Here is a 17,934-nt window from a genome sequence, read left to right as displayed (position 1 = left end):
TTCATTTTATAATTATTTATGTTATTCCCAATTATCAGCTTTCCTTTATTAGTTTTTTTGTATAATTTTGTCACATTTTGTCTTCCCACTGTATATGAATGTGCCAGTATACTAGCAGCCTCAAAGCTCAACAGCGTTGAAATACAATGCTTCTAAATCAAACATGAACGTTTTTCAACTTCTTTGTATCGCCTCCGGTACCGCAGGGGGCAGTGTGGGCTGTTGGCGCGTATCTCGGCCGTCATATATACCACAGAAGAAGAAACAGCACTGGAGCCTGCTGGAGTGCTAGCAGCTAGCCTAGCTAACATATTAAAGTAACGTTAGAGTATTTAAAGGTTCTGAGCTTTTGGACTCGAACACCACACTAACGACAGCAATGGAGAAAACGTTCAGCCAGTGGAAGAAGCAGTGTCTGAACAAGCTGGACCTGAGTAAGAAGGGCAGTGTGGACGCGGACATTGGACATGTAGTGTCTCTGCTCAACAGCCGTGAGGAGTACTTCACCACCAGCTCCTGCTCCGGGAGAGTCATCCTCCTCGACGGGGTGAGAGAGACTCCACTCCGTTAACAGTTAGCACTGTGGCACTGTGGCACTGTGTGTGAGTGAGCTCGGGGCTGGATGCAGACATTAACGTGCAGGGATTCCCAGAGTGTGGGAATGAGACACATTACTGCTCCACTCCACAGCTAAAGTTGCATATCAGAACCAAACTAATACATTTGTTATTACACTTGTTATCCTTTCATTTTAATTGAATTAATCATCAGTAATCACTTCATGTGGCTAAACGTATTCAACATTTCAATACATGAAGGTATTGTGGAGGAAGTGAATCAGCAACATCCCATTACCAATCTTACTCCACCCTCTGAGTGCAGTTCACATCAGATGTCTCTAAAAAGGCCTGTATGATTCAAAAGGTTACCGTTGCAATCCGGTAAATCATTTTTCAAACAGAACGCCTTCCTCATACCAATCCCTCCTAAATATTGATTATTATAATGGTAATCACTCTATTGTTCCATGAGGAGAATAATTCTGAGGAAATATCATCTGTGGAGTTCTCCTTTGGCGTGAAAAATATAATAACATAATTATTTAAAATGATTGAAAGAGATTGTGTATTACCACAGCAGTAGTGTGGTATATTGGCACTGGTCTGAGTTCCCCGTCCTGTCTCCTCCCCTCCAGGCTCCAGAGAGCAGTGATGTCCAGAAACAGAACTGTGTTTGGCTGTTTGTCTCACACCAGAAATGCACATCTGATGACCTGGTGAGATTCAGTGGACCTATATACTAGTGAAACTTCATCTGATGATATGGGTTTAATGTTAAGAAGAGTGCATTGTGTTTGCTGTCCAGGTGTCCGGTCTGGCCAGGTCCAGCGGGGATGCAGTGTTGAAGTTCGAGCCCTTTGTGCTCCATGTTCAGTGTAGGCGACTGGAAGACGCACAGCTGATGGTGAGAATGACAGTTTCTGTGTCTGCCTGCATGGAGTGCTGAACTACTGCAGTGCTGATTTATGCACTGTGCACTCACACAACATAGCTCTACACTGCCAGTGGGAGTTCATGTCTGCTCTCTCACTGGCTATCATACAAAGCAATGTGCTACAGTCTGCCCCATTCATCCGTATAAGGGTTCATTCTTACTGATTGAGTTCAAAGCACCGTACCAGTGATTTTAACATCTTTAATCAGCCGTTACATGCACTTGACATTATGGTGAGCTATCTCTTAAACCCTACCATTCTGTTTATGTGTAGGCTGATGTCCTTCCTTCCTTCCAGTGAGCCATTGATTTCAGTGCAGTATGAACATGAACTTGCAGAGACTTGTAAGAATGACGCCATTATAAAACTAGAGATGTTCCAATACCATTTCTTCCTCGCTGATACAGATTCCTGAGCTTTGCAAATCAGCCGATGCAGAGTACTGGTCTGACACGTGTGTGCTAAAAAATAGATGCGTATACTACTAACCCTGTATGATTGCTGTCGGCGCTGTATGGCCTGGCTCAGGTTACACTTTGTTATTTTTTTTTAAAAAACACCTTTTTGCCCAAACCCCCAAAAAAAAAAAAAAAAGGGGGGGCCCCAAACCTTTTGGTTAAGATTTGTTTAAGTTACATTGGTTTTTTTAGGAAACTCCTGTTTAGCATGCCTTCAAATACACCTCATTAATTGTCTTATCTCCCCTCTAGCACTCAGTGGCCATCAACTCAGGCTTCAGGAACTCTGGTCTCACTGTCAGCAAGACAGGAAAAATCATCTCGGTAAGCTTTGTGACACCAACGACATTTCAGGGATTGTGGCAAAAATCAGTGGCGTTAGATTCCATTAAACAGTAAACTGTAAGGATGGGAGATACAAACTTTTTAATTTGATTGTTGTCCGATTGTTACAATTATAATGATACCATCTACAGTACTAGTCTAATACTAAAATGATTGATATTTTTAGTTTTTTTTAAAGATCACAAATGCAAGTATCAAAGTATGAATCCTGCAGGATCGATCCAACCATCTCTAGTAAACTGAACTTTGGACAGTCCATGCAGTAGAAATAGCCCTGTGCTTTGCTGCATGTGTTGCTTGCATATACTGTGTAAAAGGTGTATCCTTGCTGTGTTTTGTCCCCATAGGCAGTCCGTAGCACCCATGGCCTGGAAGTTCCTCTCAGTCATGAAGGAAAGCTCCTGGTTGAACACGAATACATACATTTCCTGGCTCAGATAGCCAATGAGAAGATGGAGGAGAACCTCAGACGGATCCACAGGTCAGTTTGCTATATGCTATCTCTCCTATTCATTAGCCACTGCACAAATACCCCTGCTGCAGGAAGCTCTGATTTAAATGTTTTTATTTTTCGGTCACCTCCAGGTTCTACCAGAATCTCCAGTCAGCTCTGCCTACAGAGAAGCTCCAAAGACTACAAATCCCAGATCCCCCCGTGTCCCAGGAACTACAAGATCCCCCTCACAGACTGGAGACAGAAAAGGAGAAGAACAAAACAACTGTGTATAAGCGGAGGCGGAAGAGAGAACAACACCAGCGGACTGACTGTTGCCATGGCGATGGGTCCAGCAGCCAGGTGCCAGACCTCGATGACTGTCTGGATCTGTTCACGTGAAGCAGTGGCTCTGCTAACACACTCCATCACTGACTGGATATTAGTGCCGCTGTCTTGTGGGTGTTTGAGTCATTATTCATTTTATTTGAGAGAGCTGTCACTAAGAAGATCACCATGGTAACCTACACTGCACTAACCTCTCTGCTCTGCAGCAGGTTTAAGTCAATAGATACTGACGAAACAGCTCACTGGAATAATGGATGTATCATTTCTACAGGATCCCAACATGGACAGAAGTACTGAGGCTACAATAAAAAGACAAGTAATAAAGACAACATAACAACAGGAGAATCACTCACTAAAAGAAACGTTCTGTCTCTTTTTAAAGGTTCACTGTGTAACATTTAGGAGGATCTAATGTCAGAAATGGAATATAATATTCATAGCTATGTTTCCGTTAGCATATCATCACAAATCAAAATAAAATAGTTTTCGTTTGTTTAGAATGAGCTGTTTTAGCCACAAGTTGCCTTCCGTCGAGTCGGCCATGTTGGAGTGCCATGTTTCTGCAGTAGCCCAGAGGAACAACACTGGCTCCAGATCGTGCCTTTTGCATTTTTCATGCATTGTGCGGCCACCGTAGTTTCTCGTTTGTGGTTGGAAAGGGCAAGGTGAAACGAGTGAGTCGCAATCTGCAGTTGCACTGCTAGATGCCACTAAATCCTACACACTGGACGGACAGAGTACAAGCTAAAACAGCAATAAACCGAGTGTCCACCTCTGTATTGAAGTAGATGAGTTTTGTTGCCATACAACAACTACAGCTCCCATGAGGCTTTGACAGTGCTTCTGTGGCTCATGGGTATGCTGCTGTTGGATGCTAACAACATAGTTTATCTCTTAAAATGACATGGTGCATACGTCAGACTGTTCCAAACAGGTTCTCATTTAGACATTAAACAAAACAATACCGTTTCTTTTTCCAGACCTGATATTAATTTACATGTGTTTCTTTTTTTCACCAATGGTTTCTAGGACTATATATTGGCAAGAGTCTCGCGATACGATATGTATCATGATAAAGGGGTTACGATTCAGTATATTGTGATATATTCACGTCACTGTAAGCAGGGTGATACATAGCTATTTAGAAACTGTAGGAAAACTGTCAAGAAAAGGTTAACAACACTGCTATCTAGTGTTTGGTGGTTTAAACACAAAAATCTATAGTGTTTTCGAGAATCAATAAAATATCACAAAACAAAATTTTGCCATACGATATTTTTTTTTATATTTTCTTACACCCTAATAGTTTCTATTGAGAGTATTTCAGAAATTATTCTCTTTCCACTTCAAAGACCTTTCTTGTCATTACTCATTATTTTATTGTAGATACATGCGCACATGATCTGTAAGAAGCAAGGAAAAAAATACAAAACAAAATAAAACTTGAATATAAAAAAATAGTACAGGGATGTTGGGAACGGACTGGAATAAAGACATGTTGTTAACAGCCCAAATAGAGATCACATTCATTGATTTCCTTTAGGTGACAATGGTAGGGAGGTTATTTAGCCTAGAAATATATAGAGATATCCGTCACAGTTTTAAGAAAGTCTTCCAAGTTATATAGGCAGTTCAGTTTGTAACCACTTTCTTGTTATTTGTCGGTACATTATCATGTTTCGTCTCAGAGATAACAATGTATGGGAACATACAGCGTCTGGCTGAGCTAGAGGAACAGAGGGAAACTTAAAGAGCAGCAGGGACTGCCACATATCAGACATTAGCTATGATATCAAAATGTGTAATCCTTGTTTCAGGAACAGCAGAACAAGATCAATCATGGCTAATGAAATATTGGTGATACATGGGCAAAGGTTACACAATTTTCATGTTTTCATCAGATGGCCCTCACTGATTGGCCCTGCCTATTGGCTCAGCTTCCATGTATGTAGATACAAAACAAAAATGTTGTAGCTGTCACACAAATTGTTTTCAGACGTCCCCCCCAACTGTACAATCTGAGACACAATAATATGGTAGTCTTATTAGGTGTGTGCCTAAATGTGTCTCACAGCGTGTAATGTCATAAAATAGGCTGCCACCAGAGGGCAGCAGTGCTTATTGTATTAGAGCTCACTGCAAGCTGTGTGGTTTCTCTGTGGATTCATTTTGTATTTAGTGATGTTCACTGGGATTGAACTGATCTGTAGTGTACCTGTAACAGAGGTAGTGGAGGGTGATCCCAAGACGTGTCAGATCACAAACTCAGTATCTGACAGACATTTAAAGTGACATTTAAACTTTTTTTCTTTTTTTTTTTAGAATTATGCACACTCCAAACAAATACGGAGCAACGTATCACTAGAAAGTTGGTTTGTCCACCCCTAACATAAGAAACAAGAATGCACAGTCCATAGGTCTCTCTTTCAACAAACAGCTAACCTAACCAACATATTAAAGGTCCAGTGTGTAACATTGAGGAGGCTCTGTTGTCAGAAATGGAATATAATGTTCATAGCTATGTTTTCATTAGTGAATAACCACCTGAGATAAGAACTGTGGTCTTTTTCTTACATTAGAATGAGCTGTTTGTATTTACAGATGCAGCGTGTCGTCTTGCTTGGAAGCCGCCATGTTGAACCGCCATGTTTCTACAGTAGCCCAGAACGGACAAACCAAACACTCTAAATAGGGCCGTTTTTTTGCAGCTACCATAGTTTGTGCTGTTTGCACTTGGAAGGGGAGGCAAGCAGTTGCTATCTGTAACTACACTGCTAGATTCCACTAAATCCTCCACACTGCTCCTCTAACACAATGTGTGACATTATGCAGTTAGCTGGTCCGTGTATGTTTTGGTCATTGGATTTTCCTTTCAGAAACGGGTATTAAAAAACAGAAAACGAGAGGTTATTTGATTTTCGTTTTAAAATACAAAAATTCAAATTGAAATACAAGGCGTTTTTCTTTTTCATGGTCAAAAAGGGATGAGCGAAATTAAAAAAATGATTCAATTTTCATTTTCTATTTCATATAACAAAAAATAAAATCACTAGAAAACAGAAACATGCGGAGAAACAGCGTATTTACTTCCGGTTTTCAAAATAAAGGTATTTAGAGCCGTACGCTATAATTAAAATATGTTACATTAAAGTGTTGTGCCCCTGATGAATAAAAAAACACTTTATATCAAGTATCTTCACTGCACCAGTGTGGAGAAATGCCGAAAATAAAAGTCTCATATTTATGCCTCCAGAGATTGCATATTTGACCATATTTGAGGTACTGTAAAAACATATTGCTCAGTGTTTCCTGGCTACCGATGGTATATTTGACTTTTACACATATGAGACTACAAACACACTTAATATCAAGCATTTTTACTGTACAAATTTGGAGAAATTCAACAATAAAAGTCCCATATTTATACTTCCAGATTCCATATTTTCTTATATTTGAGCTACGTATTTTCTTATATTTGAGCTATGTAACATATTAAAATATGTTACATATGAAAAAGAAAAACGCCTTGTATTTCAATTTTCATTTTTGTATTTTAAAACGAAAATCAAATAACCACTCGTTTTCTGTTTTTTAATACCCGTTTCTGAAAGGAAAATCCAATGACCAAAACATACACGGACCTTAGCTAAGGGGTATGAGATAGGATGGACCGGGTTGATTAGCCTGCTAACTTCAATAACACAATACATAGAAAGTCTGTGATAATGTCAAAAGTGTCATTTTTGTTCATCTTTCACAAATTGACATTTTCTAAATATACATATTATATATTAAATATAACTGACCGTTAAATATTCATTTTCATTCATTTTACTAAGATCCTCCTAAATGTTACACACTGGACCTTTAATGTAAAACTAGAGGTAAAACCCCCTGACCCAATCTCTAAAGTCCACTTCCTCTTACATTCACAGATTCTGCAGAATGCTGATGTGAGTTTGTGGTCAAACTGCAAGTGGCTCTTTAGAGATTGTTCAGTGAAATAGAATGAATTCCCTGGTTCACTGCTGTCGGATGATTCAGGAAATTCACAGGAGCGGAAAGACAAGGTTTCCCTCCCACAGAATCACAGGAAAAGGCAAAGAAAAAGGACATTTTCTGTCTCTGAGGGGAAAATCATCATCTTTAGTATAGTCACCACCATCTGTTGTTTCATACTTGCACTGGCGTATTCTTCAAGTCTCCAAATTTGGATTATAAAGCATTAACCAGGATTAAGTAAAACTGGATTATTCACCAGGGAGACACAAAATAGAAATTGGCAAAAATCGGATGTGAGTCAACAGCAGTTAGAGGTTGCTATAGTTACATATTAATCACTGTGATAGCAGGATCCAGGACCTTCAGGTTCCACCATGCTGTACTTCCAGGTGGTGATCCTGGCAGCTACAGTGATGCTGGTTTACTACTGTGAGTTCACGGACACTTTCAGTCCGGCAGAGCAGGGCTTCATCTGCAGAGACCCGACTTTGACTAAACCAGATCCCGGACCTGAGCAGGACAGCCGCATCCAGCCTGTAATACTGTACTCTGTGGTGGGCGGGCTGCCTGTTGTACTGGTGAGTCTAACTGTAAGCACAACTGAAGGTGTGACTTTTCATTGTTGGGATAAAGATAATGATGCTTCTGGAAAGACAGCTACAGAGAGGCATACATGGCATACATGTTAAAGAGGAACTAAGTTCTTTTTATATATATATTTTTATATTTATCATATCATATATTATATCATTCTGGCCTGTTCTCTCTCATTAATGATGAATTGAAAGACACTACCACTCATTTTAAACTCTGTGCTCGAGGCAGCTACGTGACGTCTCCCATTAGGGCATTTTAGCGCTTCCGCTTCCCTCACTGTGAAGTCAGTGGGTCTATTGAATGGGTTTAGATGCCTGAAATAAGGTCTGTGGTTAACACAGCTTAAACCCCTTTTGTTCTTCAACATAAATCCCACCTGTGAATTCTGAAGCTTTTACGCGTTTTTGAAAAAGGCAATTGCTAACAAGTGGCTAAATGAGACTACAGAGGTGACATTAAACAGCACACCACATCCATCACTAGTCAGCCTTCACAGCCACATTTTGTTCATAGTCGTACTCTTGCACGCTATTATAACTCAAACTTTACAACTTGTAGATTTTAATTACACACTATAATTACAGCGTTTACTGTGGAGACATTGAAGTTATGCAATCCCATTGGCTTTTTGTTGAAGGAACCTAGTGACGCTGACTTCCAGGTTGGACTACAAAAATACATCATCCCTGAAGCACTCTATAGCAAAAGTGATAAAATGTTACTGTTGTGTTTACATTTTATTACGCTGCCCCCGCGCGGCTCATTTTTTTATTAATTATTGCTGCTTTAAGAACATTACAGATAATAAATATATGATAAATATTAAAGAGGCCCACTTTTTTTCAGACCAAATAATAATAGTAAGAAGTGCAAGTACTTACATTTAGCTACTTGCATATACAGAGTACCGACATGATTACAGTTCTAACAATGATCTTAAAAACATCTTCATCAGATGTTCCTCACTTTCTGGCTGTAACAAACTAAAGTAAATGCTGCTATTGTTGTAAAAAGTGCTTAAAATACCTCCAAACTGGCCACACTGCTTCCTACTTGCTCAACTACCGAGAGGTTACGTAACATCATGCGTCTGTAAAGTGGTGTTGTGTGCAGTATCGTTTTATGATTACAATTCTGAGTACATGAGCTCAGTATTGGACCTGATACCTGATACTGGTATTAATATCGGTCCATCTCTAATAAATTATATCTTGAGTTCCTCCAAAAGCCATGGTATAATTCACACACTGGGTAAGATACACTGACTGACACACTGAATTATAAATGTTGTTTTTTTTCCATTTTCCTTTGCAGATCTCAGGTGTAGAGCTAGTTATCTTTCTTCTTCACTACAACTCCAACAACCTGTACGACCAAGAGAAGGTTGTTGTCATGGGTGACTGTTGCTATGTGAACCCCATGGTGCGCAGGACCTTCCGTTTCCTTGGTAATCTAACTACAAGGCGCTTTTCTAGTTAGGAGTATGTGTACAAAATTGGATCTGGGATGCTTCGTCACCTCTTCATTGTAACAGGCTACTGACACTGAAGGATCTGTGCAGTACGGTGGCGGCAACGCTGCTATGAATGTTGCAACGATAAAAACCTTCCTCTCATTATAACGAGGAAGTGTTGTCGTTGTAACAAACCATTTTGTCATCCTAACAAATCTTCGTTATATCAAGTTATTTTAAAAGCAGGACAAATGGAAAAGGGAGAGTTTAAGATGACTTTCTTCCTTAAGTGTCCTGGCAAGCCATGCCTATAAAGAAACATGAACAATAGCAAAGCCTGCTGACATGTCACAATGCCTGCTGTGAAAAGGGCCTGTTCCCTACATAATAAACACTCAGTAAACACTCTATAACAAGGAGTAAATTGTGATTTTTTTTCTTGCACAACTGTAATCTTTGCATTTGCAACAGCGAATTATTGGAAAGTAGGTACTGAGGTACTTTGAGGTACTTGTACTGCACTTGGATATTTCCATTTTACTTTATACTTCTACTTAGCCTGCTTTACTTAAACCTACTACAAGGAGTTTTTAACTGGTTATAAAACAATCTCAGTTTATTACTGATGCCTGACCTACATAAACAAACAAGACCATCAGTGAGGAGATTGGCTGTTTCTTCAGGGGTCGTATTCAGTTGTATTCCCCTTGAAATCAGTGGAAATGGAAGTGGAAGAGACTTTTGGAGAGTTGTCATGCCGTCTGTCTTCATATATGTTCATAACCAGTTAGTTGGAATACTGTTGATGTGAATGATTTATTTCAATTACCTAAAGCTTCAGTCTGCTGTCTTACTATATGTATATATATATATATATATATATATACATATACATATACATATACAATTTGCAAAAATTTCTACATTTCTGTTTTTTTCTGTCAAGATGGGGTGCTGAGTGTACATTAATGAGAAATAAAATGAACTTTTTTGATTTTAGCAAATGGCTGCAATGAAACAAAGTGTGAAAATTTTAAAGGGGTCTGAATACTTTCCGTACCCATTGTATATATGCTTTTAAGCATTTGAATTTGCATACAAATGTATATAATCTAACCTGTGTGTGTTTCTCTGTAGGTGTGTACGTTTTCGGTCTGTTTACAACAGACATCTTCGTCAACGCGGGTCAGTTTATCACAGGAAGTCTGGCTCCTCACTTCCTTTCTGTTTGCCAGCCCAATTACACTGCCCTCGGCTGCCAGGACACAACACACTTTGTCAGCCAATCAGACGCTTGCACTGGAGATCCCGAAGACATCATGAGAGCTAGAAAGACCTTCCCGTCCAAAGAGGCAGCGCTGAGTCTGTATACAGCTGTTTACCTGGCAGTGAGTAGCTCTGTTTAATGTAAAAAAAAGTTTCAACGCAACTAAACTAAAGTCTTCAATCAAACTCAAACTTCTAAGTTATAAATTAAACTAATAATGATTAATGCTCATTTACTTCTCTTCTTGAGAAACAATTTGAATCATTATGTTTTAGAAACAAAGTAATCTGTATTTCAGAAAAGTGAAAAACAATACTTTAATATTTTCAGTTTTACGGCTCACTGTTAACATTTTAATACAGAATTTTCTGTTTTGTATAACTTTAGTTTTTGTAAAGAAAAAAAGTCAATTACCTCAACAAAATATTATAGGTCAGCAAACTCTTTTAGTTTATTTCAAAACTTGAAAGTTTCCGTTTGAAAGTTTGAAAATAAGTCAAGACAATGGCCTTGAAATTATGAGTTTTCTCAACTTTAAATGACATAAATGACAAGTTTATCTTCACCACTGATAAGCGCAGTAGAAGCCTTACATCACCATATGACGCTGGCTTTGACTCATCTTCCTTTTCAGATGTACGTCATGTCTTGTGTCGGTTCAAAAGGAGGTCGTCTGACTGGCCCCCTCCTTAGTCTCTCATTGGTCAGTCTGGCTGTGCTGACAGGCGTCAACAGAGTGGCAGAGTACCGAAACCACTGGAGTGATGTCATTGCGGGACAAACCATCGGGGGAGCTATTGCTGTCTTTCTGGTCAGTTACTATTCAGCTTCAGTGTACATTGCATTGTAATATAGGATGTAGTAGTCATCTAACGACCATTATACGATTTTTTTCAGTGGTTCATTATGTTCAGTGCTTTTAACAATGCGATTGATTGTGCGTTTCCGTGTGTGTATCTGTCCGCAGCTAATCTTGCACATTACTGGACAGATCAGCCTCATATTTTTTGTGCACATTTATGACTGTATGCGTAAGGACCTCTCGTGGTTGCAGTGATTGACATTTTTTGAAAAATAATTTTTATGACTGTTTTGTTTTATACCGACTGCTCACTGCCCTTAACCGGCCAGTAGGGTTCACAACTGCTTCAGAGTCTAGGAACAACATACATGGCGAATCTTTAGTTTTCACTTTGAAATTGACATTTTCCATTGCTTAACTGTCCAAAGTTTGTCTACATATAGCTTGTCTACTCTGGATACACCTTGATAATGTAATCTGCATATTATCTCCCATTCATTCCACTGCTCTCATTCATACACACTGGACACACAGCCTGCTCTGGACTTTCTCCAAGACACACCTGCCAGTGAGCTGCACTCTATTGAGCGCCATTACAGATAGTGTAATGTTAATGATCTAAATATTTTAATCACGTTGTAAAAGGATTTAATCGCTTTAAAGTGATTAAATAATAAACATTTGTGAGGTGACACTGTGAATGATCTAATTCGATGTCATTTCCTTCATCTGTCACTCAGGGATGAATATAGTTCTCAATTCAGGCTCATAAATGATCTTCACAGGCCATTCAGATTTCCCTCATAATGTCTCGTGCAGTCTGTAGACAGGTAGTATATTGCTAAAGTTAACTCTTTGGATCCCACACCAAACCGAAACATAGCTATTCAACTTTATACCACAGTCCACCCTGAAGAGTATTTTCACCAACGTTGTTTGATCAGAATAGTTGATTTTTGATTGCACTTTTGATTTTAGATAAATTACATTTTAAAATAACCAGAGCCACACAGAGCCTCTTTTCAGAGAGTCAGACCACCTCTCTGCCACTGTCCTTCCTACATAATAGAAAACTGGTCTAATGGACAAAGTGGCTGCAGGACACACATACACAAAGCGCACAAGTCGTCATTGCTTGAATGAACCTGAATTCGTCTTTTGTGTAAAAGCCATGCACGGCAGTCTTGGCTGGGACAAAAAGCTGGGTCACAGAAACAATCTAAACAAACATTATTAAGCTCCATCTCCCTCAGTCACAAAAATCATTCCTCAAGAGCAGAGGTCCCCAAATACAGTTCTCTGTGTTAGACCTAATCATTTGTTGCATGACTGTGTTTGTCTACATATTCTTCCTTGGGATATACAAATCACAATTTTTGGTCTGAACAGAATAATTTCATATGATTAGAATGTTTACAGGGCCGTCTCTTCTTCTTTCTTTCCTTCCAGGTTGTGTTTGTGGTCCAGTATTTTAAAAAGAGACCTGTGATTTCTCGGAGTTCCTCAGATACAGGCACAGCTAACACTGATGAGGCTTCACCCCAGATAAATCACACTATGGGAACCAGTGACCAATACATTGTCACACAGGTAAAGCATACAGTACACATTACACTTTTACACATGTAGGTTTTGGTTTTCATTTTCATAAATGACACATGTAAGAGGGCACGATTTACCATATCATTTATGAAAACCATTATTTCCATATTTACTTCCTGGGAGTGGGAGTGTCAATTGTCACAGCGTCTTGATAACTGACCCTTCCTCAGTCCCGCCCCTTTTTGCTCTGTGCTCCAATAACAGTTGAGCAAGTCTCGGTCAGAATCTCTGTCAACTTTCTCCTTTCCTGTTTGTAGATATGCTATGTGCTATGCTAATCTATGTTGAAATGACAACGACAGTTTGAAGATGATTAAAAGATAAATGTGACATATATAGTCACATATCAAGTTAGCTAATGTAAGCAAAATGTTAGCTAACTAGCCAACTAACGATTGATGTAAAAAAGTATTTGCTTATATTAGCTTGAAAGGGTGATATCAGCTAAATTGAGCCATCAGGTAAAATGAGCCATTTAAGGTTTGAGCCTCCTAGCTCTTTAAATTCTAATAGCCAATGGCTGCAAATCATTTCAAATTGTTGCTACAACTGTACTTGATACAAAACAATTGATTTAATTGGTCTATGGTTGCTCTGGTGGGCGGGGCAAAGCCTCACTTCCAGACTGCTGAGGAGAACTGTGAGGTGAGTGGCCTGGCAGACAAATCTTACTTGAACATTATAAGGTTGATAAATCACTAAAAAACAGATGTACAGCTATAAAAAATTGGGTATAATGCATGTTGTGATAGCCTTCATCAGATATAATGCCAAATTTTTGCTTAGCTATATTATTTTTTTATGGAAAAAAAATTTTTTTGGGTGGCTCAATTTACCTTAATGTACTGGAGTAAACTGAGCCATGCATTTCAGCTAAAATGAGTCACCTTCAGAGTTAGTTTTAGCAAATATTTTGATGGTTCCTCTTATTAAACAGTGTTAATATATGACTATATGAATGTGTTACAGCATATATTCCACGCCTCTTCACATTTCCCTTCTATTTATCCCTCCTGAATTTCCCTTCAAGGATTACTAAAGTACATTCTATTCTATTCTATTCTATTCAGGTCCAGTGTGTGTGTGTGTGTGTGTGTGTGTGTGTGTGTGTGTGTGTGTGTGTGTGTGTGTGTGTTTAGCTTTGGTGCAGGCTGCATTGTGAAATATACACAAACACACACACACACACACACACACACACACACACACACACTTGACAGGAAAAGGTGAAAGAGGCATGATGTAGGCCTAACCTAGAAGTAATAGGCTAGTGGTAGCTTATAAAAAAATTAATTAATTAATTAATTAATTAATGTATGTATGTAACGTGTATATAAATAACATGAAAGTATGATATGCCCAGATTATGGCAAACAAGAAAGAACAGTGAGGAGAGGAGAGGAGGAGACAGGAAGAGAGACAAAAGGAGAGGGGGAGAAAGGAATGGAGGGGAGACAAGAGCAGGAGAAAACAAGAGAGAGGAGAGGAGAGATTTTACTTACATTTGAATGTCATTATTCATGAATTGTTGTATGTAATGTAATGTTATATTGTGTCTTTATAAAGTTAATCAGATTGTTTCATCATAAATGACTCTGGTTCGCAGTTTCAGTGACTCATTTTAGCTGAACACTGATTATCTCAAACATGTTGTTGACAGCTGATGTTTCAAAAGCTGAAAGACCTAAACGATTATATTTTATTACATCAATTCAACACAAAAATATTAAAAACAGTCCTTATTAACTATAAAAACGCATTCCAGTGTCATACATTGCTTTTTCTTAGTTTCGTAAGCAATTAACCAAAAAGTGGCTCAGTTTAGCTGATATCACCCTAAATAGCTAGCTAACTTAAGATGTGTTGAAAAGACAACCACATTTTGAAGATAATTAAAAGATAAAAGCAACTTATATATAGTCGCAAACTAGGTAAGCTAGCTAATGGTTGCAAAATGCTAGCTAACAAGATAATCTGCATCAATCATTAGCTAGCTATTTACATCAACTAATATTAGCAAAACTAGCTAGCTAGTTCATATTAACTGTTAGTTAGCTTGTTAGCTAACATTAGCTAACTTAAGACTATTATATTACTGACTATTATTACTTTTATCTTTGAACCATCTTCAAAATATGGTTTTCTTTTCAACACAGACAAGCCTAGCAAATAGCATATCTAAATACATAATTATTTTTTTTTTTTGAAAATACTGAAATTGAAGTATTTCAAGAAAATTGTTTTTGGTTATTTTTTGAAGAAATTCAGTTTTAGAGGCAATTTTTAATTTAAATGTTTTCTTTTCTGCTCCTGCAGAGCCCAGGATCCTTCACAGAAGTCACATGACTATGACCCCCGTCCCCCCCCCCACATGACCAAGGGGCAATGGAAGTTATTCATTCTACATCACACATATTTTGAGACTGTAGCCTCTTTAATTTATTTATACAAATGTAGATGATATATTGATGCCATATTGTAAATGATGTAGCACCTTTACCGTATCCAGAGGCAGCAAACTACAAACATTGCAAACAGCATGACTAATATGACAAGTAGTAAAACGGTGTAAAATAATTCGTATTATACATCATAGTATATAGCAGTAATCCATACATTAGTGTCCTTAAAGGTCCAGTGTGTAACATTTAGGAGGATCTATTGGCAGAAATGGAATATAATATTCACAGCTATGTTTTCACGAGTGTATAATCACCTGAATATAGGAAACATGTTTTCATTACCTTAGAGTGAGAATTCTTTATCTACAGAGGGTGCACATCAGAAGCGCCTTGTTTCTACAGTAGCCCAGAACAGACAAACCAAACACTGGCGCTAGATAGGGCCTTTCTTGTTTTTTTTTTAGAGTTTCGTGGCCACTGTAGTTTCTCTGACATGCTTAGTTAAGTCAAGGAGTTTCAGTTAGAATCTGCAACTTCACTGCTTGATGCAACTTAATCCGACTCACTGGATCTTTAAGGTAAAACTGTGTAAAATAATGTAAGTCAGTTTGCATTGATTAACTCTTGTTAGTGGTCGTAGGATGTGCAATGGCACCGTTTAAGACAGGGTCTTCCCAAGCAACAATATTCGTGGCCATTCTTTGTTCCAGTAGCTTCTGTCAGTAGCTTTATTTTGATTGTTTTTGTGAAAAAAACATTATCAATACCAAAGATACTTTACTTCCTGTGTGTTCAAATTGTTTGATTTGTATTCCACATGAATATGTGTCATGTTTGAAAGTACAGTGTTGTGTGTTACTTCAAACTCACAGGCCAGCAAAGAGATTATTTATTATTTTATACACTCACTGTTTTGTCCCTCACACCCTGCTAGTCATCCTACTATTCTAATAAATGTGACCATTTATCCCATACTTTGTCCTTTGTAGGTTGAAAACTGAAAACTACTTTGGGCCACGGGCCAAAAGCAAAGTGTCACTCTGCCCGGCATGCTTTGATAATTAAGGATCCTACATATTTAAAAGGCATTTTTACCTCACAAATAATAACATTTGACATTTCAAAATTACTATATGAGACACTACTGATCAAAGTGCTGATGGAACCTGCATGTCAGGTTGTATGATGTGTTTTATTCCTGAGAGGGCCAGTGGGCGTTGTTTCATTCTGTAAAAAAAGAAATCATAAAATAACCTGATACTGTATATATGAACACATATTTGCTGCTGTAAATATACTCTTTATTTAGTGTCACAGTGAAGTACCTTGACTCAAGTTGCTCTGTAGCTGCCATGTTGATTTCTGCTCAAACTGATGGTGAATTTCTTTGTATGTACTTTTTATGATACATAGATACATGGTGTTTCAAGGTGTTTCAGTAACTGCCTTACCTGAGATAACTTTTGAAATAGTATGTCTATGTATGCTCTGTGGCAGGGGCGTTTCCAGACTTTTTGGACTGGGGTGGTGGCACCGACTTATGCAGGGGTAGCATCAAGTATGTGTCTCAGCTTTACAGTCATTCCCAATTTATATAGTTCCAACACTGTTCACGGACCCCGGTATGCAGAAATATTCAAATACACTATACAAAAAAAAAAATGTATACCACATGCAATAAAAAAAAGCATGTGATTAGCATAAAGTGGGCATGTCTGCAAAGAGGAGACTTGTGGGTACCCATAGAACCCATTTTTATTCAGATATCTTAAGGTCAGAGGTCAAGGGACCCCTTTGAAAATGGCCATGCTAGTTTTTCTTTCGCCACAATTTAGCCGTTGCTTTGGAGAATTATTTAGCCCCTATCCCGACATACTAGCATGACATAGTTGGTACCAATGCATCTTCACTCTAGCTTTAAATCACAGCCCATTACAGCCTCTAAAAGACAGAATGGAAGAGGGGAAGGATAATGGGGTGGCACTTGCGGTGGCCAATTAGTTTACCAATGCCACCCCAGCCACCCCCCTCTGTACACAACCTCTGCTCAGTGAAACAAGAGTAGGAAAGTAACAGATTATGAAAATAAAGAGTCACACAGGTTGGTGACTTCACCTCAGTAGAGATCTACACTCTTCACCATAAAGTTGTTCTTAAGGATTGTACAGTAGCAGAAGTCCCCCTCCAAATGCTTCAAATATTAAACTAAAATTTTCATTACTGTGCTGTCTTGATTCTGTATTCATCACATTATGGTTTCTGATATAGCCACTACATTTATCAAAGGACCGTGTGAATAATGATAGTTATAACCTATATAACTATAATACTGATACTTACACAAATAAGTCGCTTAACGCTGCAGTAGGTAATTTTTATTAAAACTTTTTTTACTCATTATTGTGAAAACTTTCACTATATCCTGACAGTACATAAGACAGATTTAAAGAAACCTTGGGACTTGGAGATAGTTGATTGTTGAGACTCATTCCCAGCGTCTGTATATGACACCCTGGGAATGAGACTAAACAATCAACTATCTTTCTTGGCTCTGATTGGTTGTTTTCGTTCAGGCCCGGTGGATTCTTGTAAATGCCATTAGAAGCACTAGGAGGAACCAGAGGAACAAAAAATTATTGTTTCACAGATTATCTGTTTCATGTACTTCTGTCAGGATATAGTGAAAGTTTCCGCAAATATGACAAAAAATATTATTTTATAAGAATTACC

At 38.3% G+C, this 17,934-nt stretch overlaps 2 protein-coding genes across 2 annotated transcripts; both read left to right on the top strand.

Annotated features, from left to right (window-relative positions):
- Positions 1 to 239: 239 nt before the first annotated feature.
- On the top strand, positions 240 to 4,339 carry tyw3 (tRNA-yW synthesizing protein 3 homolog (S. cerevisiae)). The gene is made up of 6 exons (XM_051411936.1): positions 240 to 547; positions 1,196 to 1,276; positions 1,366 to 1,464; positions 2,206 to 2,277; positions 2,646 to 2,779; positions 2,884 to 4,339. The coding sequence occupies exons 1-6, from the start codon at positions 380 to 382 to the stop codon at positions 3,131 to 3,133; spliced, it is 804 nt and encodes a 267-aa protein (XP_051267896.1). The 5' UTR covers positions 240 to 379; the 3' UTR covers positions 3,134 to 4,339.
- A 145-nt stretch (positions 4,340 to 4,484) lies between these two features.
- Positions 4,485 to 17,424, top strand: LOC127370049 (phospholipid phosphatase-related protein type 5-like). Its single transcript, XM_051411751.1, has 6 exons — positions 4,485 to 7,659; positions 8,993 to 9,125; positions 10,269 to 10,519; positions 11,033 to 11,209; positions 12,650 to 12,790; positions 15,119 to 17,424. The coding sequence occupies exons 1-6, from the start codon at positions 7,456 to 7,458 to the stop codon at positions 15,146 to 15,148; spliced, it is 936 nt and encodes a 311-aa protein (XP_051267711.1). The 5' UTR covers positions 4,485 to 7,455; the 3' UTR covers positions 15,149 to 17,424.
- The last annotated feature ends 510 nt before the right edge of the window (positions 17,425 to 17,934 follow it).

Source organism: Dicentrarchus labrax, unplaced genomic scaffold, assembly GCF_905237075.1.
Source record: "Dicentrarchus labrax unplaced genomic scaffold, dlabrax2021, whole genome shotgun sequence".
Taxonomy (NCBI): domain Eukaryota; kingdom Metazoa; phylum Chordata; class Actinopteri; family Moronidae; genus Dicentrarchus; species Dicentrarchus labrax.
Note: the sequence above shows the minus strand (reverse complement) of the source record. Positions and strands in the feature narration are given on the sequence as shown.